Consider the following 22,542-nt stretch of genomic DNA (forward strand, 5'->3'; position numbering starts at 1 on the left):
CTCCAAGGATGAGGTTGTCATGCCCTCTCTGGACAACCTGTTCAACCGCTTGGCCACCTCCACTGTAAAAATATTTTCCCTGCATGAAGCCAGAATTTGCCATGTTCCAGCTTGTGTCTGATGCCCCTCCTCCAATACCTCACCTCATCCCATTGTAGGCTATTTTGCACAACGTACAAAACCAACAGTTGCACTGAGCTCTACTGAAGGATGCAATGGCGTGGGACTATTCGGTGTCTGGAATTCATGAAACAGACCACCTTCTCACCTCCAGTGGCACCACAGAAACGAGGAAGAAATTACTTTGGGAGAGGAAAGCCCCCAAAACTGGTGCCTGCGGTAACAGGACTGCCAGAGCATGGTTCTGGTGAGAGAGGAGGGACAGTGGGGCCGTGGGGTAACACCGCTCCTGCCCAGGGCAGTCCCTTTCCTGCACACACATGGAGCAGTGCTGCTGCTTAGAGCACTCAACCAGAAGCCACTTCTTGCCTATAGGCCAAGAAATATACTGCAGTGGCTGAGGGGAAAGCAATTCTCAATGCAGACGTGATTCATGCTCACCCTTGATGGTGGTTCTTCACCTCAGCCTGTGCTGGGTCGCGTCAAGGTCACACACACTAAAATCACACCCTTAATCCGGCTTTGCAGGGTTTAGGCTGAGCCAGACCTGAGGAATCACCTTCGCCAGAAGAACGCTGCCATACAAAAGCAACACCAGCATATAATTGAAATAATTTATTTACCACTAGAGCACCACAAAAACAGACATACAATGTGTTAAAATACAGAGTAATCGATCACCAAAGTACAACACAGCTGTCCTTTTAAGTTCCTTTTTTTTCTTTTTTTCTCTTTTAAACCATGCCAACCATACAATTGTATCGATGCTAAACACAGAAAATGCTGTCCTACCCCACCCAGCTAAGTGCTAAGATCCCCCCTCTGCCCCAGTCAACCCCTTGGGTCTGATCTTTCAAGGTGCTGAACGTTTCCCACCAGTTCTCAGGGACTTTGCTCAGGCATTGGCAATTACCTCGTTGTGATAAGGCCTCTGGCATGAAGTCCTTGAGCTGCTGCAGACCCATCTAAACATCATTTGAGGGGGATTTACATCAGATCTGAGCAGTGCTTAGGACTCACATTACCCCACTCTGTAGAGGGGAATTTCACCTATGAGTTCTGCACATTGTAGGATCAAGCCTAACATCCTTGGTAATTAAAGGGAAATACATGCCTAATAGACTGGAAAAAAAAAATGTAGGAGCTTTGTAATAGAGTATTTCAAATACTATCAGTGCATTTTGAGGAAAAAAAAAAAAGTATTCAACCTTGGGGTAAAGACTTACAGAAATAAGGTTTTATACTTAAATTTAGAGAAAAACTCCAAATCCAAACTGAAATTTTCAGCTGCGTCCAGCGCATAGTGAGTATGGTTGGACAACTATGCTACCTCCTATTCCACTTTTTCAAAGCTTCAAAACCGGTTTTGAGCTGCATTCCCATAGCAGAGAATTGCAAAAACGTTTTCAAGTTTTGTAAAACGTGTTCATCCTTGTCTCCTTTCCTGTCCAACAAAAATACAGTTCTCATACTGAACCTGATAAAACTAATTTTGCTGCCGTATACAGCAAAATCCAGAGTATTTACTACCCTGAGGAGTTTCACTGAGTTCAGTGCATCTTCTCACTGGAGTAAGTCTGGCTCAAGCAAGTGTTAGCAGGACAGATTTTTCACTTGTTCATCTCAACTCACTAAATAAATCAGAAGCCTAACGTACCTCCTCCTCTGCGCTGAGTCGACGGGTGGGATTAGATCATCTGTGGGGCTAGGTTTCCATCTAGGCAATAAGCACAGGCTCAACCAGAGTCCTGAGGAGCTGCGTGTGCAAGCCGCTGCAGCACTTCAGTTTTGCATCAGTGCTCTGCTGAAGCCAAAGAAATTGCACTTAAAACTGGAGCTGACAACATCGAGCTCAGGAGGGTCCTCCCGACACCGCTCGCGTCACTGACAGAAAATGTCCTTCTCATCCAAGTAGTATGTTTCTAACACAGTTTTCCAGCTTTGCTGTGCAAAACCATTCATCGTGTGAAACGAACTGAATGCGCTGCCTTCATGATTTTTTTTCTCATTTAGGTTGGGGCTTTTTTTTTAAATGAAGTATGTGAGGTGGAATTTTTTTTTTTTACTCCCTCTACAATATTTATTACGACAACAACAACATCCTAGGAACCCCATGTTCCTTTTTTAAAAGAAGCTTTACTGTGAACTCAGTTGAAAAAAAAAAAAAAAAAAAAAAGGCAAACTCACAAAAATCAAGGGTCTGATCCCGCAAGTCCTTACACACGCATCGACAGTCTAAAGGGACCTGCTGTGCTGCTGCAGAAGTTAAAGGCAAACCCTCTGTGAGCTGCAGCAGGAGCAGGATCGGTCCCACGGGCTGCCTGCGGGGGCAAGGCCCGGCCACGCGCGAGGCCGACGCACGCGGTCCCACGGCAAACCCACCCCGCTCGGGGCACCGCTGCGGCAGACGCTTCCGACCAGCCTTCTGCACCGCGGTGAGTGTCATTCTCGGCAAGGGTTTGCCTCGCCTCAGCCAGGCTGGGACATCTCTTCTTCCAACACCTCGCTCCCCGCCCATCTGTCTGAATGCCGATAGCCGAAAGGGTAATAAAAGGGCCCGGGAATCTGAACCGCATCGCATTCAAGTGTTACAAACGGGGTCAACGGAGGAAGGGCGGGAGGGGGGGAGGGAGAGATCGCTTTAATCCATCCTTTTTATAAAACAGAAAAACAAATGGAGTCAGGTAGCTTATGTCATAATGATGAACAATATACAAAGCACATGTATAGCAATTATTATAAAACATGTATTTGTAGTGCAAGTCAAAATATAGGGACTCTACTCATACTGGCCAGCTAGAGGGAAACACATGATTCTGAGTGATCAAAAAGAGCCCCAAATTCAAATTCAAACTCATGAGAGCTGACAGTATTACAGAGTACAAAAATATGGTGAAAATTTACACATTACACATAAAGTACTTAATTTTTTAATAGTTTACAAATAGAGATCTACAGATATGTTTCCAATTAAGCTGGCTTTTACTACCCACCTATTGTAATACTCTAGGTATGGTTACATATACCAAAAGAACAAAAAAATCCCATAGCATAGCTATACAGCAACATATTAAGGTCTGAAGATTAGACCAGTACATGTTAAATATTTCACTGGTTTACTAAACTGACATTTTAAATCATTTACAGTAAAAAAAAAAAAAAAATCTTATAGACTTGTCTTTGAGACTGAAACAGAGTGTCCTTTATTAGTAAATTATTCAGTATTTAAAACAACGGTTTGAGACCTTACAAGAAGCCTCTCTAGGCAGCTGGCATGAAAAATAATGTATTTTAAAGGCAGAGTTTCTCAATAATGTAATAACTGATTTCTATTTTAATCAAACTAAACTAACCATTACTTCTCTGATTCTTTTGAGCTTGTGTTCCTTTAGGCTTTATATGTATTTCTGGCAGCTTATTTGGTCTCCACTTTGTCCACATTGGCTGGTTTTCTTTTTTCCAATGGTGATACGGAAATGTTCATTTGATAGTTTTTACACACAAATAAATAATGCACTGTTAACTCTACAACTAAGAGGAATGGGTAGGATGCCTATTGCGTAACAATACAGAGAGATCAAGTAAGGCACGGGACAGATACAGCAACTCCACTTCATGGGATTTTCCTGTTTTTTTCCTTTCACATAGTAACACTAACAAATTTCTTCCAGTGTTTATTTTTTAAAAGGTTTTTTTTTTTCTTTAACTTTGCTTCTTGTCTATCTCACACTATGTGTAGGTGAAATGTAGGATAAAGGCCTTCAATGTTTTGCTTCAGATGCCAGTTTAAAAAAAATAAAACAAAACAAACTTTCAAACAGTTCAGACTAGTACCGCTTTTTTTCTTCTTTTTTTTTTTTTTTTTTTCTTTTAACACTGATGAACCTGGGTTTTCATTTTTCTTTCTTTTCTTCTCACTCTCTTTCTTTTTTTCCTTGGTTATTTTTTTTAATACACACTTGTCATGCTGTTTCAGGGGTATCCTTTAGCTGCACTTGCAAGACTTTACGATCATGTTGGACAGCTGTTCGATTTTGGGTGTTTTGCCAATGTAGTAGAGGATGGTGAGGGGTTCCAAATCCTGGGACACGCAGCACGGAGAGGCAGAAGCTTCTGGATTTATGGTGTTATATAAGCTGAGTACCTAGGAGGAGAAAGGTAAAAAGAGGGATTAAGGCAGCTACCTCTGCGTTCCTGCCACTGCAGAGCAAATTCCTTTCTGCATCGCTTCCTCCCACAGTGCCTGAGAGAAAGCCCACTGAAAGCAGTATGAAGATTCCTGGATTTTAACATTTTTTATGCTTCTCCAGTTCAATCTGGTGTCACAGTCTGCCTGAGTTTCCTAAGGTTTTTATCCATACCATCTTAAACCTCAAAACAGGTACATGCCTGGAGCCCGCCTTGAAAGCAGAGCCCTTTGAATCAACATGCACACCGTTCTGACATGGGAAGTAGAAACTGAAAGGTTTTTATCTGTGACTTCAGGTTGCCATTTGTTGTTACATGATTTTGGCTTTACAAGTTCACCAAAGGGAGAAGAGAGCCCTTCAGAGCATAAGCACTCCTCTGCTTTTCCTCTCTGGCTATGCTTTACTAAATCCATTAATGCTACGCTGCCAGCACCAGAACTCAAGCTGCAGTTGCTCCTGTTGAGAATCAGCTGTGGTGAAGTTAGCAGCGCTAGTGCTTTATGTCACATTGGATTCATGTGCACGGTTCTCTGCAAGGGAAGTATGTAGGGTTACCCGCTGATGATGCATAGGTATTTCTGAGGATGCCATTAATGTGTTAGCCAAACACCAAGTGACCTTTTCCTAGAACTTCAACACAACATTTTCAGCTTAGAGAGACAGAAGATCTGTTCAGGACAGTAACACTAACTACTTTATTAAGCAACTTCTGACTCCTTGGGCAACTATCCAAACCACATATTTGTGACCATGACAGTTATTCTTCCTCTTTCCTCTAAAAACAAGTGCTGCTCCAAAATGTGTACACTACTACTCCACACCAGCACGGAAACATACTTACCTTATTTGTACCTCTGCCTGCTGACATAGCTAATAGTACAATGCCACAGCCAGTGACAGCTACAAAGGCTATCTATACCCGGGTCTTCAAGTTCATGAAGAACATGCTATCATGGCTTTACAGACCAAAGGGAAAGCAAGCTGCCCCTTGGACATGAAGAGTTCTTCCTGCTGGCTCTCACTGACCTGGTATTTTAAGGGAGGCTTGAAAAAGGGGAGACATCATTCTTAGTATGGACTTGAGGTTGAAATTCTTACTTTATGACAACTGTGATGCAAATGTCTGCCTCTTGCATTCACTGTCTAGACATCCTTATTGGCAGTTGAGAGAAATAAGCACTTCACAGCAGAATACTACTCATCCTAAGGCAGCTGGCTAAAATACCACGTCTAATCCTTAAAATAAAAAGTCCCATCTCAGACAACTATTGGTTCTTCGGCATCCCAAACACAAGGTTCCTCTTTTGCATATAAATTTTCAAAATACAAGAATGAATACATCTTTTGAAGTAAAAGAAGCACATCCATCAGTACACTTCCATGAAATTCAGCATGGTAGCGTATCAGTAACAACGAAAAATGGCAGGTCATAAAAGTAGGTGATAATCAGGTGGTATGACTCAGCCCTTTTGTTACTCTGATGGTGCCTCCCTCAGTGCCTTTCCTGACCCAATTCACTGTGCTGTCTTCCACTCATGTGCACTTCCCAGGCAGCCTCCCAAAGCTAGACCAAGCTCATATTCACAAAAAGCATTCAATCCATCCACATGTCATATGGATGAACACATTTACAAAGAAGTCTCTGGGCCAATACATTCCTACTGCTTCAACACTAGCTTGAGGCCAAGTGCAAATCCCTCTATAGGACCACATTTCATCATCCTTAGTTACTGAAATAATAAATATAAGCTTTGGGCATTGGTGCTGATGTCAGTCCTAGAAACATATTTTACCCTGCAGTTATAAAATAGAATCTGAAAATTAGCAAAATCATTACTTACTCTGCTGTGCTGAGTATCTGAGCTCCACAAATATGGGCAGGCTCCTGCACAGAAATTAGCATGATACCCTTTAGGTTCATGAATCCATTTCCAGCCAAGATCCCTCTTGAAGTCAATATAAAGTGGACGCAGACAGCAATTATCCTGCACGTTCCTGGGAAATAAAATACAGACAAACACATTGGTCATAACAAAGTCAACACAGGGAGTTAAAATAACCCAGCTGCTTGCTCCCTGAATGATGCTTTACAGGCAGACAAGTCTGAGTCCCAGAAATTCACCACCAAATCACATCAACAGTAGCTCATACTGTAACTGAAATCAGATGCTTAGACATGGCAGGACTTGCTTATACAGACAAAGCTAATGGTTTCCCTGGAGGACTAGTAAGTATTTTTCTCCAGGTCCTACCAAGTGGCCTCTGAGTATGTGAGCACAGTGGAGGTGACAATTTGGCTGTAATTATGGGGCTGATGGATCTGGGAATCATCCCAGGTGGACCACAGGTTCTGCTTTCTAAGGTCAGAGCCCTCCTCATCTGCCCTTCTCTCTGTGGGACTGCAGACTGCTGGGTAGATACCTGCTGCACACAGACCCCACGGGTCTGCAGATGAGGGTCCACACTCTGTATAAATGCCAACCGTAAAGAAACAATGATAAGCAATTGCATTACAGCTCACAGGCTGGTACTACTATGTAAGTATACTGAATGTGGATGCATAGTTACCTAAAACAATAGGCAGCATCTAGAGCACGCTTCTTCCGCCGACTGGGCTGTTGCGACTCAAGTCTGTAGGAGGGTAATAACATTAGCAGGAGATGTGGGGTCTTCCCACTGTATTTTTTCCTATTGGACTTTAAAGCTTTCACATCACCACTGGAATATGTGTAGTCATCAATACCTTCAAAAAATACATTTTGGTGATAAACATTGTGTTGCTTTTTCTTCACAAATTAAATAAACTATCTCTTTAAAAAATTCTCTCAGACACTGGGCAATGATGGTGTCAGCTGCGCATGTTTACTGGGGAAGTGGGGGCAAATTTCAACCCAGGATCCCTAACATATTCACAGTTCTCATGTTATCTATTGTATCAGCCCTCCCATATTCACAGCCATTTAATGGCATTTCAGTACATTTACCAGAACTGTTGAAATGAGTAACAGAAAAGATTACTTCAATCACTGCATCTTCATTGTTTAGTTTCAAATGCCCCAAGCGATGATGCTATCATCACCTGGGGCAATATTCCCATCTTCTAACAGCTATGTAGCTTTTAAAACCTTGTAACACCATTAAACCTGTTCTGGATACTTCACCTGCATTTCCCACTGCTTACTTCCACCCCATTATTTTTCTCTATCACATTTACCTCTTTCCAATGCTTCTAATGCTTATAAATTCTCTGTCTCCCATTACCAGTTTATTTAAATCTGCTAATTTTCCCCAGAAAACCAATTATTCTAGCTATTCTTTTGTATGGGCATAGGAAGGACATTGATCAAAATATTCTTCTTGAAGTGTCTATCAATGACCTCACATTTTGTATTTTCTCTTGAAACACTAACTGCCTTACTAGCTTCTTATCACGACAATAGCACAGGCAAAAGACAAGCCTTTCCTAGGAGTCTAAACAGCTCATGCTATGCCTGTTGCTAAGACCCTTTTGAAAATTAACGCCCTGAACCAGATGATACTATCTAAGAAGATACACTTTTCTGTTTGTAACATTTGCAATTACAGCAACCAAATATCATACTAACAATTTTTTAAATACACACAATGGCTTTAATCATATGTACAGTACATGTATTTACTTAGAGAAAAAATTCCAACGCAGTGAAACAACAGTTAGAAAACTTAATACTTGAGAAGGAATATAGCCAAATCCTTGGAAAACAAATGAACCAAATCATGATATACTTTAATAAATGAGAACTGTATAAAGAGAATTTGGGTTGGTTCTAATATAGCCATAGTTTTATATGTACTGCTGGATCATAACTATAGCATGGTCAATTAAATAACATTTCCCTCTTCGAAACTGAAACTTTAATGGTTTAAAAACACAAGGAAGCTTATGTGACCTTGATATATTTATTCTATATCACCTTGTCTGTTGTTCATAAGAAGCACATATATCCATAACCCTAACTACACGTTGTCGTTTACTTTTTAATGCCCACTCAATCTTGAAGTTTTTAACCAAGCTAACTGCCAGCATAAAAAATACTTTGTGTAACTAATATACAGATATGTTTCAATAAATTCTACATGCCAACGTAGGTATATAGAGATAATCAATGTTAAATAATGTAGTTCTGTTGACTTCACCTGAAAATCAGACTTCCACTGCTGGAAGTAGGAGCACATGGCCAGACACACCACTGATGTTTCTTTAACTCACAACGCTCTGGCAGTAAAACACTGTAGGACATTGATACATCTATTGTTGCTATAGATATACATCTGGCATCTATTGTTCAGCTCTTCCCAAAGCAACTGATGCCATTGCTCAGGCTAATTTAAAATATTACTGACATAACCATAAGAAATAATAATAATAAAAAAAAAAAAGCAAAAGAGTAGCTGGAGTTATTTACTGTGCCTGAAGAGCTGGAAGTATGTGTGCAGGCAATTAAAAAGACTGGGACCCTCTGTACTCAGTGAGGACAAAGGAATGTGCCTCTGTAAGCAAAGCAGCCAACTGTTGCCTTACCTGTACTTTGGAAATTTGCCAGAACAAGTATTGTTTAACACTCATAAAATGCACCATGCTCACACACATATCTACTGCAAGCAGCTCACACGTGTGCCAAACACCATCCTAATTCTGCTTTCCAGCAATAATCTCTAGTAATCCTGAACTGTTACAGTGCTAGGATGGACAGCAGTCAAAGGGTTTATTCTGAAAATATTCAGCAAGTTTTCTCATGACTATCCAACAGTGGATGGTCTATTGTGCAACAAGACTTTCCTACATCCACAATTGTATGTATATCTGGTGTGCATGCTGCAAACCATAACACAGACACTTAAGAACATCGAAACTGCATGCACAGAATGAGATGGCTTATTCACACCATCTGGTTTTAGAATAGTTCAGCTGATAGAGTTTTACCCTTGTGCCTTCAATACCATTTCCTACCAGCTGAGAATCAAGATTCTCAAATGATCAAGTTTTCAATCAGCTGAATGCCATTTAGAGGCAGTAATGGCTGTTTGTTTCCCTCCTCAATTAGTAAGTACCACAACATTTCAAAAAATTTTTTTTCTTTTGTTACCTGCAAATCTTGCTTCAAGCTCCTCGCTTTTATTTGGGATGATATAATTATTGGAAGGCACGAAGGTGCAGCAAGGACAATGTAAGCTTATCTTAAATCCAAGGTTCCTGTCTGCAAAACACAGAAGTAAGTGGAGTTGGTTTTTACACATGGAGAATGACCCTGAAATACTGCTGAGTTAATGGAGGAGAAGTTGGGGCAGGATTGAAGGCAAAGAGCACTTGTTGTCACCTCTGTGATGGAGCCATTCATGTACAGCCTCGGTGACATCAAAAGACAACCATTCTCCTTCAGCTCTTGTTTTAACTACTTTGCTGTCGATGTAGCGCTGTCCTGGCGATGATAATTCTTTAGATTTTAGAACCTGCAAGAAACAACAAATATGATTGCCTACAGGTTAATATTTACCTGGTTTTTATTAAAATGGACCACGAACATAAACCATTACAGCTCAAACCTCTATGCAGCAGATGTACATTCAGGCACGTTTACAGAAAGAATTTTCTTAGGGTGCATGGGGAGAATAAAGTGATATAAAAAACACCATAATGAAATCAGCTTATGCTCCCAAGTAAAACATGCCATCACATATTCCTTCCTAAGAGAAATCACACAGAAATACTGCCCTGAAAACTTGTCCTGCTACACAAGTGGTCAAGAGATCATACCAAGGTAGAACATCAAAAGAGGCTCTTTTACCTTTCTCAGTAATACTTGCACATTATATCATCTGCTAAAGTAAAGCCTGTACAATGTAGTCTGTACACCAAAGATATTATACTGCTCACCCATAACTAATCTGTATGGTATTGACTTATGCTTCCAGCCTTCCCTATGACTTCAGGTACTAGCCATACATTAAACAGAAAAAAAGTTACTGTCCATACAGGTAACCCAGGGGCATGCAGAGACAGCCTGGTGTGAATCGTGACCACACATGGATTTGTGCAACAGGCGATGTTGCTTCCATCCAAACTGTGATACCAGCTGTATTTGTGTCAAAACTTTCAGCAAAGCTTGCTACTGAGCATGTAATAAAAAAATACCTGTACAAAAGAAACCCAGCCCCTCCCTTTCAAAACACGGCACTGCATGCCTAGAACTTCAAGTGCCCACAGTCTTCCTTCTATCTAAACAATTCAGCGAGTGCCTTCCCACACACAAGCATAGCCTGCTATTATTTACCCTAACTCTAGGATAAAAACAACTGGACTTTTGGCTGCTAACAGGTTTCTGGTTTCCTGGTTATTACTGTGTTGATAGTTTTGCGATGCAGGAAGCTGGAATGCCATGCAACATTAAGTCAACTCCAATCAAGATACCATATGATAACATCACTTTGTAACATTTGGCATGCCACTTGTGCGACTTCATATATTTTTTCGGATTCTTCCTCTCTTCAACCATCCAAGTTAATCTCTAAATGAGTAACTGACAATGTCTCATTGTTTGCTCGTATTTTCTCAGCCCAGACCAACCTGACATCTAGCAACTACTTCTGGAATAAAACAATGGTGAAACTGCATAACACATATAAAGAAAAATATTTCAAAAGAGGTGTGAAATTATGTCATCATGATAAAATTAGGCTTTTCATAATTAAAGAGAAAAGCGGGCTTGAAAAGGCTATATTCAGTCCAACATGTAGAGTCTCCCTATTTATTTAAAGGGAGTGATGGACCTCTCAAAGGCCAACAGTGCAGTTCCCACAATAACATTTGTCTTATGAGAAGAACAGCAGCATGACAAGCTCTTTGCCTTCTTTCTGGTCAACACATTTAGCAAAAAGACATGAGATGTTGGTCCAAGTCCAAGAAATTACTAAGTGCCCCTAGTAGGCGATGCTGAGTTCTCCAGTACAAACCGAGGGCACTCAAACATTGAACACTGGGACTCCTTTTTCTGAGGCAACCTTCAAACAAAGTGTTTGAACAACTGTTTACAGAGAGTCTGGCAGCAGCAAGGGGACTACCATTGCTCAGAAGTGCCAAAGGCCAGAGGGATGAGAGAATCAGTAATCAATGCTGGGAAAGTCCCAGAGAAGTACAAATATAACTTTGCCTTCCCTTTGGTCTTTATCAGGTCAACTCAAGTGTTTCTGAGGATGTAATGCAGCTGTCATTCTGCAAAGATGTGTTGGGGCGGGGGAGAGGGGGGGGGTGAGGCAAATTGGACACAAGAACTTGGCTCATTTCTCTTCCTTTCTGCACAGTCATATCTTTCCAAAGACTCCAGAAACTGCATACCTCAGTTTTGGCAGTGATGTAAGGATCTAAAAGTAATGTGCCAAAAGCAATCTCCTGATGTTAACTATAATTGGTCTTAGATATGTTCTGAAGACTCAGCTGTACCTTGGTATCCAAAGTAAAATGTCTTTATCCCAATCCCATTGCTGTCAAAAGACAAAGTCAAGGGTTGGCAGTGTGTACCTGGCATGAACGGCATTTCTAAAAGTTCAATAAATCATCACTGCATGTATCCAATGGTACAAAGAACATCCATCCTCACCAATGAACTGAATGACAAGAAAAGTATTTGCAAGTTTCAAAACTGTAGGACACTGTGGGACAAGATGGACACTGTGGATTAAAAGAGCTAGATATAATCCATACTATGGTATCTACACTATCTGAAAGTAAGGCTTCTCTCCATGTTGTTTGTTGCATGTTCAGGGAGAAAATTATGAAGAATGAGTTAAAAAGTCATAAACTAAGTATGGTATAATTTCCACAATTAACATCATGGGTTAAACAGGCACTAGTGGTTCTTAAGCAAAAAGCTGTTAAATTCGATGAGTGCCATACTTAGTGAAATTAGGACCTCTGCTTCAATCTCCTTATCCTGGGCTAAGCATCTTTACAGTGTTAAGGTGATGTATGGTCTTAACAACCTAATTGCTTGTAAGCAGGAATGATCTAGCCTCACCATTTCAGTTTTTTCCTTCTTTTTGTGTTACATCATTGCAAGTGTAGAAAACTAACGGATGATAAAATCCTAGGCTGGATCCTCAGAGTCTATTTCCTCCAACAAAATAACCTGATGAAGGACTCTTCACTTCTTTTCCTACACTGCATTCTATGTTTCCATCCACACTGAAGCAATCGCACTCTACCTGGTGACAAAGTGGCCTCTTTATAGGAACCTATCAGAAATTTTTACAGCTACAATACATTCTTCAAATGAGTCTTTCAGAAATTATTACATGAGATAAGCATTTTAGGTTTTCTCCCCCATTTGGTTTAGCCATTTCCCCCCTTTGGTTTGCTTCTTTGTACTTCACACTACATTTATGGTCTTACCTTCCCCTTTAGCAACACACCTTTTTCTTACAATATACCCTCAAGCCTATATTCCCATTAAAAAACTACTCTTTCAGTATTTCCAATACTTTCTTCCTACTAGATCAACTAGTTTAGTTGCAAAAGAGAAGAAAAGCCTTTTCTGTGCCTTGCAGCTTTTGTGCTTGAAAGCTTATCTACTTCTTCCAACTATACTGATTGGTTTTAGAAGAGATATTACCTTTACCTATAAACACTGCCTTACCTTTATGCCTAGCCCATCGCAACCACATCAAAGACTGTTATCAGAAACATTGCTGCACAACTTGTATCTGCAGGAGCTAAATGAAAGCCTAAAAAATAGGCCTTTGTGCAAAAGAGTTTTCAGTGCACTCAACATATTAACAGAAGACAAGGGAGAAAAAAAATCCCACAGGAGAGAAGAAAGACTAAGTTAAACTTCCCCTTTAATCCCTTCTCATTTCCTTCTGGCATTTTGATCAAACACTCCCTTCTTAAAGAGGCAGAAAGAGTTTGGTATGCCTGTGGGTCATGACGTGGATGGCTGGGGCTTTCGGGGTGGGGGGGAAGTAGTGTGCAACACCACCTGCACATAGAGATGACACATTTAATCACTTGCATGAGTAGGAGACAGAGTTTCCCCACACACAACCTCACCTCCCTCGCTTATGAGCAACACCTGCATGCACAAGCAGCTGATGATGCACAACTGTGCGCATGCAGGTGCGAGCATGCACACCTTCACATGTGTATGAGTGAAAGCTCAAAATCAACAAACTAAAAATTTAGGTTGTGCAAAATCTCTGCAGCTTCTGAACATGGTGATGTTCTTCCAGGTATATCTGTTTATTTGGTGTTGCTTTCAACAGAGTGATAATGCAATGCTGCCTTTTCTAATAGTGAACATATGCAGATGATCACATTCTGTGGGGATGAGCTGAATAGGTAGAAGTGTTGCCAAAAGGCTACCCAGCAGACTTCTAGCACAGTATGCAGAGTGATTTTCATTCAGTAGCAATGATCTATATTCTAAGGTAGGTTTTGCCTACCCTCTTTTTGTACGGGATTCCTCCATTTCACAGGAAATCAAATAGCTCAAACACTTGTTAACCTCTTCTTGACAAAGTATCCTGTACACTTAAGTCCTGCCTTCTAGCTATCTTTTTCTACAGGCACTGCTAACCTTTCCGTCATCATTTTTTTTATATTCTGACCCTTCTTAAAAACACCCAGGGAAAAAAAAAAGACTTACAAATACCCATGAAAGACCTCTAGATATCATATACATGCAGCTACTGCCACCGGATCAAGGCAAAACAAACACGTGAATATACGAATAATGCAGTTAGTTACAGGAAAGGGTTCATGGAGCAGCCAGATGCAAACAAAGCATTGCTCTTGCTTGTACAGCTACAGATGTTTAGGAAGCTCAGTCGGGGATCTTGGCGATGACAGCACTCACATGCCACCCTCATCAGGCCTGCCAGATTTCTGGTATTTTATAAATCCTGTTGAAATCTACTCTTCACTGGTTATGCAAAGGCATTCTGCTCAGTCTTCAGGGGGAGACCCTCTGCTCTGCTGGCAGAGATTTGTCTGTGCTCCTCCTCACCCATGAAAGGAGGCCAGACCATGATGCTGTCTTGGAAGCATATCTGAAATCACCATGACCAGGGCATTCACCGTGAAAAGTTTTAATTTTGTCACAAACTGGTTTCAGAAGAATGACAAATGAGTTTCCAGAAAATACTGATCTCTAAATTACTTCTGTCACCTGGTATGCTTATTTTTCAGATCAAATGCAGAGTATTATCTGATACATTTTTTTAAAATTTAAGTATCGGGTAGCTGAAATCTTCATTAAAATACTGGAGGATGAAACTGTTTATTTATATGCACACATGTTTGTACTCTCAAGTAACTATCACACAGTTCTGAATATAAAAATAAGGACAAGGATTGTCTTAGTCTGTATTCCATAAACTGTAAAGTACACTGAGAACACTATGTAATTCTTGATAATAAACAAAGCAGAATGTTTGCAAAATTAGCAGAAATATGGCTTCTTTTAAAAAAAGGGGCGTATCACAGGCTGATACAAGTAGAACAGCAGCATTCAGCATCAGTGTCATTATACTGGTTCAAAAACAAAACCCCTCCAAAACTCAAGACTCTGTTAATAGAAATGTAATTATTTTGCTCAAATTTTCCTTTGCCTACTCCCCTACTCATATATATAGGCAGCTAAAGCAGGGGATAACTGAATGAACACATTAGTGTATGTATTCTAGACAATAACCACTGAGACCAGATGCCAGAACAGCTTGTCTTCATGACTCATTACACACATAAAAGGAAAAAATTTGAAAGACAGACACACTCATTCTTTCAAATAACTAGAGTTCCAGAACAGCAACTTGCTTAGTTTATTTCCAATAACTACTGGCCAATAACTACTTCTTGTCTTCTATAGTTACCACAGTCAGATGCAGAAGAAAAGGAAAATTACAATTAAGTATAATTTACAGTGGAATAGTTTTGGCTAATAAATTCATCACCTCCCCAGCAAGCAAGAAAACAAACAAAAAACTGAATGTGGTTCAGCAGTGATGATACGCAGGCTGATGCATCAATGACATTCATCTGCTGCAGCCAAGAAAACCCTAGGCACACATCAAAGGCCAAGCTTTAGCAACAACAAAGGGCATTCATTTTATAGCTGGTTTTGAGAATTACAATCACCGAATGTTAGGAAATATGTTTGGCAACTTACAGTTTCTTAAAACAAGTTGATGAACTTTCAAAACATAATAAGATCGTATGGCCACTTAAAAATATCTATCCTGTCTGCTGCATTGCCCTGGAACTTGGGATGGCCACTGCTGTCACCCAGCGTGGGTTCTGCAATCACTGAATAGCAGTAAATATGGCATTATCTTGTAAAAAACTGCTATTAATCTATTTTTCCTCTCCATTTATTCTGGACTGTCTGATCTCCTCCCTCCAGATGCTTCTGGCTCCCTGATAACTTCCTTCCTTTCCTTCTCTTCCTTGTCATTTCAGACTCCTGCGATGTTCCTGTGTATTACAACATCTTGGCAGGCTCACTCATGTTTCTCTTACTTATCAGTCATTATCCATGGTTTCCACTGGAACTTCAAGGGCCTTTTAAAATAATGGAAATAACCTGACATGTACTTGAAAGCTCAAAGTAAATAAGCCCTAACAAAGAGATCCAGTGGTAAATGATGTATTAATGCTGGTTAACATGAGAGCAGAGATAAGTTCAGCTATGCACAACACCATGGCTGAGAACTGCCATTTAGGATAGCCTCTTCCGAACTAGAAGAAACCTGCAGGGGACTCCAGCCTAACACTCTGCAGCGGAATAACCAGATTCCCAAGGTCTGCATATGCAGCCACTTGTGGTTTCCAAATTCTTACATTATTCACCTTATTGAAAGATTCACTTGCTGCCTGGTTCCAGATTTCAAAGGTGTCCTCAGACAGCTCTCAGGGACTTCATCTAGCACTTTCTGAAGCTTAAAGTTAAAAAATGACCATGCTAATTCTCAATCCTTTCTCACTCTCTGGTTGAGTTTGAGGTCTTTGATCCTATCTTGGACACAAGGATAAGCAAACCCTTAATTCTGTTGCAAACCTCTCCAGTTTCTTACTCATTATATGTGGAAACATATGTTGTAAAGTGCAAAGTCTCCATATAGTACCTTTTACCAGATAATTCGGAATCTACTGGCTATCAAAATCCTAGCTTCTTATCATCACTAGTGCAAGAGACTGACTGTGCATTTTTACAAAATTTCTCAGTGTGAATTTTCAAGCTCTTCTTGTGAGCACTCCTGCAAGAGTAATTCAGACTCTGCCTTCAGTGCCATCAAGTTAAAAGGGCTTTACAGCCCCCCTGCTTATCAATGGAAGTCTTTCCAATACTTGCAAAGGTCTCCGAATCAGGCTCAAACTGAGGGCAGAATCTTTAGAGACTAGTATATGAGATGCAGAATTCCTGCCAAAATACAAAGGTAGAGAGTACTTGCCAAAGTTTTCAAAAAACCCATAGCTCTCTGATCCATCTGCTTAGAACTTGCCAGACACGTTCTTTGTGAAAGCTTGCAAATAAAAAGAACATATTGCACACATAACCCAAACCCTTTTATATCTGGATGGGCTACAGCTGCAGTAGGATTCTCTTACAGTGTTGGCCGCTACTTGCTTAAAGGTAAAAGAAGGTGAAGTGTGAGGGGAGTAAAGAGATGAGCAGCTAAAGCAGGTCAAAAAATGGAGGGGAAGTCAAATGCATTATGGAATCACTGTGACTGACTCACTGCATTGCCCTGTGGTGAGGGGGTGAGCTCCGGGAAGAGAATGGATCCTGAGAAGGGATTTCCTCTTCCTTTGTTCCCCAAGCAGGGCCTTCCTCCTGCCACTGAAGAAACATGTGCAATGTAAGTTGGGTATACAGCCCTGAGGCTGTTCGGGCTGATTTATGCTTAGGCAGGCAGGAAGGCTCTGCATTGTACAAGCAATAAACAAGAATGGAGGGTCTGGGGTCCTACTCCTGGGAGATTCTGAAATATTGAGTGCAATTTCCTGCTGTTCAGGAGATTTTAAGATAGCTCCAAAGAAAGATTTTATATAAAATAAAGCAAAATAAAACAAAAAATCCTGTAAACTTATCTAGCATTTAGCTTTAACTTGCCAGAGGCACATTATGTTTTATTAAAATATCAACAAAGAGGAGCCAAAGTCAACAAAACCAGAGTGGGTTCCCCTGTCTTCTAGCCAAATCCCCTAGATCCTGCAGGATACTCCTGTATTCATCTCCCCTTTATGCACAGGTCTCCCAAGCCCTTCCTCTTCCTCGGTCCTGTCTCTGACAGCCACATCTCATGTTCACATGCATTTTGCTGCAAAATTTTGGCATGCAACTTTCTTTGCTATCTAAATATTTGAACTTATTGCTTCTTTTAAGATGCTGTCTTCTTCCGCAAGTCTTTCCTCTTCCTTCCCTTCCTCTCATTTGCATTGTTCTCCATAAGTCACGATTCTCCTTGTGGTTTTCTCCTCCCAACACCTACAGGCTTCCACCCACACCACTCCTGTCCTCCTCCACTTTCTTCTGTCATCAATTCTTCTTCATATAGGCTTCTCTCTGACAAAGATTCATTACTTCCTATATCACCCCAAACCATCAATATTACCTTCCCTCCTCCAACAGGCTCCCTAGCGCAAGGCCAGCAAGCCAACCTGATGATCCTCAGCCCAGTATCTACCGTGCTCCGGTGCTTGGTTAAAACTTGCTCATATCTCAGTATAACGCGGGCTTGGCCACCCCATCAGACAGCAGCCCAAAAAGCAGGAACCCAATCTTAGGAGCTGGTTTCTGACCCATGTCCTGCATTCCTACGCTCCCTATAATGTGCGCACACCACAAATGGCAATAAATCTATCAGCTCAGTGCCCCAGATTTCTACACATAGCAGTGTTGAGCTGGGAGTACATGCTGGCTCGTGCCAGTAGCTAATGGGGATATTATATATTTCTTCAAGTTGACTTCAATAACTGTTCCGTTCCTGGCAAGAGGTGGCTGCATCTGAGATAAGCTCTCAAATCACAGTGAATATGACACAGTGATAAATATTTCCCCTCACCAATGCTCACAGACTATTTGCCAAAGGTACTCTATACGTGGTCTCCAGTATATTGACTTTTTTTTTGTAAGGGACACAGTATTTTCAACCAAAAAAAAAGGATTCTGAAACAAGGAGAAAGCAGCAATTTGACTGAAATATATTGCAAATTAACTTCCTCTAGTCCTGAGCTGTTGCTGAGGGGGCTGTGGAAGGAGGAGGAGGTTGGTAGCATAGAAAGTTACTAGGTCCACACTTCATATTGAGTTTGGCACTTCAAAGAGCACTGTACATTTGACATTTAACATAACCTTGTAACCTTTCAGATCTTAAGAGTCTGGTTTCAGGACAGCAATACATAAATTGTGACATCCAAATATACTACTTTAGATGTGGGTCTCAGTGATAGCAGTCAATTAAAATCAAATGCCCCAGGTGATATCTGTAATACAGACATCCTGCGCCAGCTCACAGCCATAAATCCTTCTTCCTGGTATTTTCTTCCGTGGCAATAGAGACGGCACTTTTTGGCAAGAAAAGAGAGCAAGGCCTCTCTGCTCCTGATTATAAGGAGATCAGTCTGGAGTAGCTCTGCTGCAGTCAGTGTAAATTGCCTCAGATTTGCACCGTGGAGATTTGGCCCAAATCTATAGTAGCTCACTCTAAACTTATTCCCTAACTGAAAAACAAGACAAAACACTGTCTGAAATTAAAGTATTTGAACAACCGACTGTGGTTTAAATTTAAATCTGACTCATAATGGGGTAATATGTTCCACAGCATCTTCCTCCTCATACCTCCAAGCAGGGACACAGGCCCTTAAAGAAACGGGGGTTACTACTGTCTGGAGAACAGACAGTCCTTCCTAGACCACAAGCAAGCTCCACAGGAGCCCTCGGCATTGACCAGGCCCTCCTCGACATGGAAAGACCAAAGGTCTGCTCCTGCTCGCTTCAAATTGTTCACTGCAATATGATGTCCCTCCCAGGCTTTAACCTGGTGCCATTTGTTTGCTCCAACCCTGCACTCTGATACATCCTGTGGTACGTCCCCTGCTACTCGCAGCCTCTCACATACCCCCACCCACACCAGCTTCAGATAACGATGACAATAAAAAACAGTGCTTTGGCTGCATTTTTCATGATGCTTTATGATGTGTTAACAAAACATGGCACTGCTTCCATAGGAAGTAATTATTAGTTGTTATTGTTTGACCGTCTGTACATAATAAAAATACCTTAAAAACAATACCACAGTGCTCTCTGAATGACAGCTTTTCACCCTGTAAGGGTTTCCACTTATCCAGCTTTGTGGTGGTGCCTATTTATTTTTTGGAATGCTTATTCATAAAAGACAAGCTTTTTTTTGAAGGGTGCAGGGACTTTATTCATAAATACAGAAGCACTTTAATAAAAGAAAGATGCGATGAAGTCTTCAAAGCAGGCAAGAAAACTGATGAACAAAGACATTCCCATAACAACTGAGCTTTATCTGATCAAATTCCAATAAAGCTTGCATTTGTCATAAATCTTTAAAAATATAGCAAGTGCCACTGGAGGATGCTAAAACTTGTTTATTTAATATTATTCTTCCTCCCTCCCCCGAAAGTACTTTATCCTCTTAATATTTTCTGAAGTCTTGGTACACGCTGAAAAGCACATAGAGCGAATGTAGCACAGGGAGGAGAAGCATGAGAGATCGCTCACCCATCATGCTGTTTCCTTCCTTCCCTCTGGCTTCCCACTCTCCAATGCGCTGATGATCAGCAGCACCACCAGCAGATTAACCCTCACTTTCAGGCAGAAGAAACAACGGAAAAAATAGTGCCTTTAAAGAACTTAATTCACTGTGGCTTCACTTAACCAGAGCCAAGAAGAGACAGCAGATTTTATACTAGCCTTATAAAAGAAACTTAATTCCTACTTCTGTGAGTTTTACTATTTTCCATCCTAAGACTACTTAATATGTGCACTGCGCTTCTCATCCACACAGGAACACACAGATGTGGCTGACTAATCCTTAAATACCAAGAGAAGTATTCTGGGTGAAAACAGACATTAAAGCAACAGTTTCTGCTCTCGGGGATTACGACTTGCCCGCTGGCTTCATGGACATGTCCAGGGTACCTCCATGAGAATTAATCTCCAGGACCTACTGTCTGGAGAAACCCAGCAGGCAGCAGACCTGGCAAACAGATCCACAACCACTCAGTCCCAGCATAAATATGACGGGGTTGTGTCTGCTCCAGCCTTGTCTCTGAGGTGGGAACAGGGTCCTCCTGTTGCTGCCACGCTGGGGGCCAGGAGCGAGGGGCACGGCCCTGGCTTGCCACACCAAGCAGCCCCAGACTGCCTTCCCGGAGTCAGTGCAAACAAGAGCTGCAGGAAAACACAAAGTCCTTTTCTGATGTGGTTTGGAAAAGGGAGCCAAGTATTGCCTGAGGAAAATTTAGCCGAAAAGGTGCAGTCTTGCATTTCTTTTTTCATTTTAAGGGGTAGATCTGTAAGGTCAGAGGACCACACAAAGAAAGAATCAGGAGAAGAAACAAAATATTTATGTTCTGCTTGCTGATTTTTTCCATTTACCCTGCACATCTGTCTCTAGCTGTTCCTAAAATAGTCCTTCAGAGTAATACTGTCACTTCTGAACCATTGGTATATATACTACTACTAAACTGCCACTGAACTAAATCAGAGAGCTCTTGGAGATTAAGAGACTTGCATGTGTTTAGGGACGGCCACTTTCCCAGTGAGCCGTAAGAGAGCTCTGACTCTCTCCAGAAGACTTCTGCCCCTCTCTTCCCACTTGACTGAGAAAGATGGGGGCACATAGAACAATCATTCTCTGGAACTGCGGGTATGAGAGGAATTTCAAAAACCCTCATCAAGAAGATCTCCCTCAACAAAGCAAAACACTAGGCAACCCCAAGCTTGGTGGGAGAAATAAAAAAAAAAAAACAAAAAAAAACCAAAAACAAACCCTAATAATTAAATGTTGCTTATGCAAGATGAAAAACCACATTGTTCCTTCTGGGCACAACAGCCCTGGCAAGCCCAGCACGTATCTCACACGACAGGAAGCAGTGCTTATGCACGGAGGAGCAGCGGTGGCTGCACTTGCCAACTCCACCAGCAATCTCCTCTGAGGCTCGCTCTCCATGCATGGCTTCTCATGCTGGAAGCAAAGGTACCTGGGTAAGTCTTCAGTCCTTATAGAAGGTATTTGCCTCTCCCACTTCCACTGAAATGAGCATTTTTCTCATTCTCCCCTTTTACCTCCCACATTTGTACCTTCCTCCCCTGCTAGACACACCTAGTTGCACTATCAATCTATCATTACGCAGCCCTGAAGCTCCTCTAGCATCACTGTGGCACCAATGCCTCCCACCCATTCTTCCTCACCTTCAGCTCCCTAGATTTTCTTATTTCTAATGTATAAAATTCATATCCTAAGTTTTAGGATGCTTTCTATAGCACTGTCCTACAATATGTGATAGAATCATAGAATATCTCAAGTTGGAAGAGACTCATAAGGATCATGGATCTCTCCTCCTCAATTTCTCCCTGCTTTTGCTTTTCCTGTTAAACACTGCAGAGTAACTCCATGAGTTGTGACGGAGATTAGATGTAGCAGTATTTAGGGTCTCTGATGCTCCTGCAGTAGAGCTGCTGGCAAGGGACCCATGCATTTCAGACTGGCCATCACAGAGCTAAGAGAGTATCTCCATACAAGGTTTTGGGGAGAGCTGCATACAAGATTGCAAGAAATAAATATGACTGAAGTGGAGAAAAAGCAACCAGCAGAAGGCGGCTACAGGAGCCTGTAAGAAGTGAAGCAGAGAGAGCAACTAACAGGCAGCTTTTATTATTTGAATAGGTGCTCTGCAAGGAGAATCCTCCAGAGACAGCTTACCTCTCTACAGGCAAAGAAGCAAAGTAACACGTCTAAAATATGCCTGGCACAAACACACATTCAGAGCTCGCTGCCTTTGGCTTGCCTGTTAGTTGGTGGAGAAAAGACCTAATCCTACAATAACCTGCACTCATTACTCACCTAACACTTCACTCAGTATGTCCCACCCAGCCTAAAAAAGAAATTGCCTTACTCATCAGCTACATATTTATCTAAAGGACCCAAGTACCTGTCCTGGATGCAGGTG

At 41.3% G+C, this 22,542-nt stretch overlaps 1 protein-coding gene across 1 annotated transcript in view; it reads right to left on the minus strand.

Annotated features, from left to right (window-relative positions):
* Positions 1 to 720: 720 nt before the first annotated feature.
* Positions 721 to 22,542, minus strand: part of TGFB2 (transforming growth factor beta 2) — a 65,129-nt gene continuing 43,307 nt past the window's right edge. The window contains exons 3-7 of the mRNA XM_032989496.2: positions 9,668 to 9,800; positions 9,437 to 9,547; positions 6,879 to 7,053; positions 6,152 to 6,305; positions 721 to 4,264 (exon numbers count right to left, since the gene is read on the minus strand). Coding sequence (XP_032845387.1) covers positions 4,106 to 4,264; positions 6,152 to 6,305; positions 6,879 to 7,053; positions 9,437 to 9,547; positions 9,668 to 9,800 — 732 coding nt within the window. The 3' untranslated portion in view covers positions 721 to 4,105. The remainder of the gene's footprint in view (positions 4,265 to 6,151; positions 6,306 to 6,878; positions 7,054 to 9,436; positions 9,548 to 9,667; positions 9,801 to 22,542) is intronic.

Source organism: Tyto alba, unplaced genomic scaffold (assembly GCF_018691265.1).
Source record: "Tyto alba isolate M040663 unplaced genomic scaffold, T.alba_DEE_v4.0 Super-Scaffold_16, whole genome shotgun sequence".
Classification (NCBI taxonomy): Eukaryota; Metazoa; Chordata; class Aves; order Strigiformes; family Tytonidae; genus Tyto; species Tyto alba.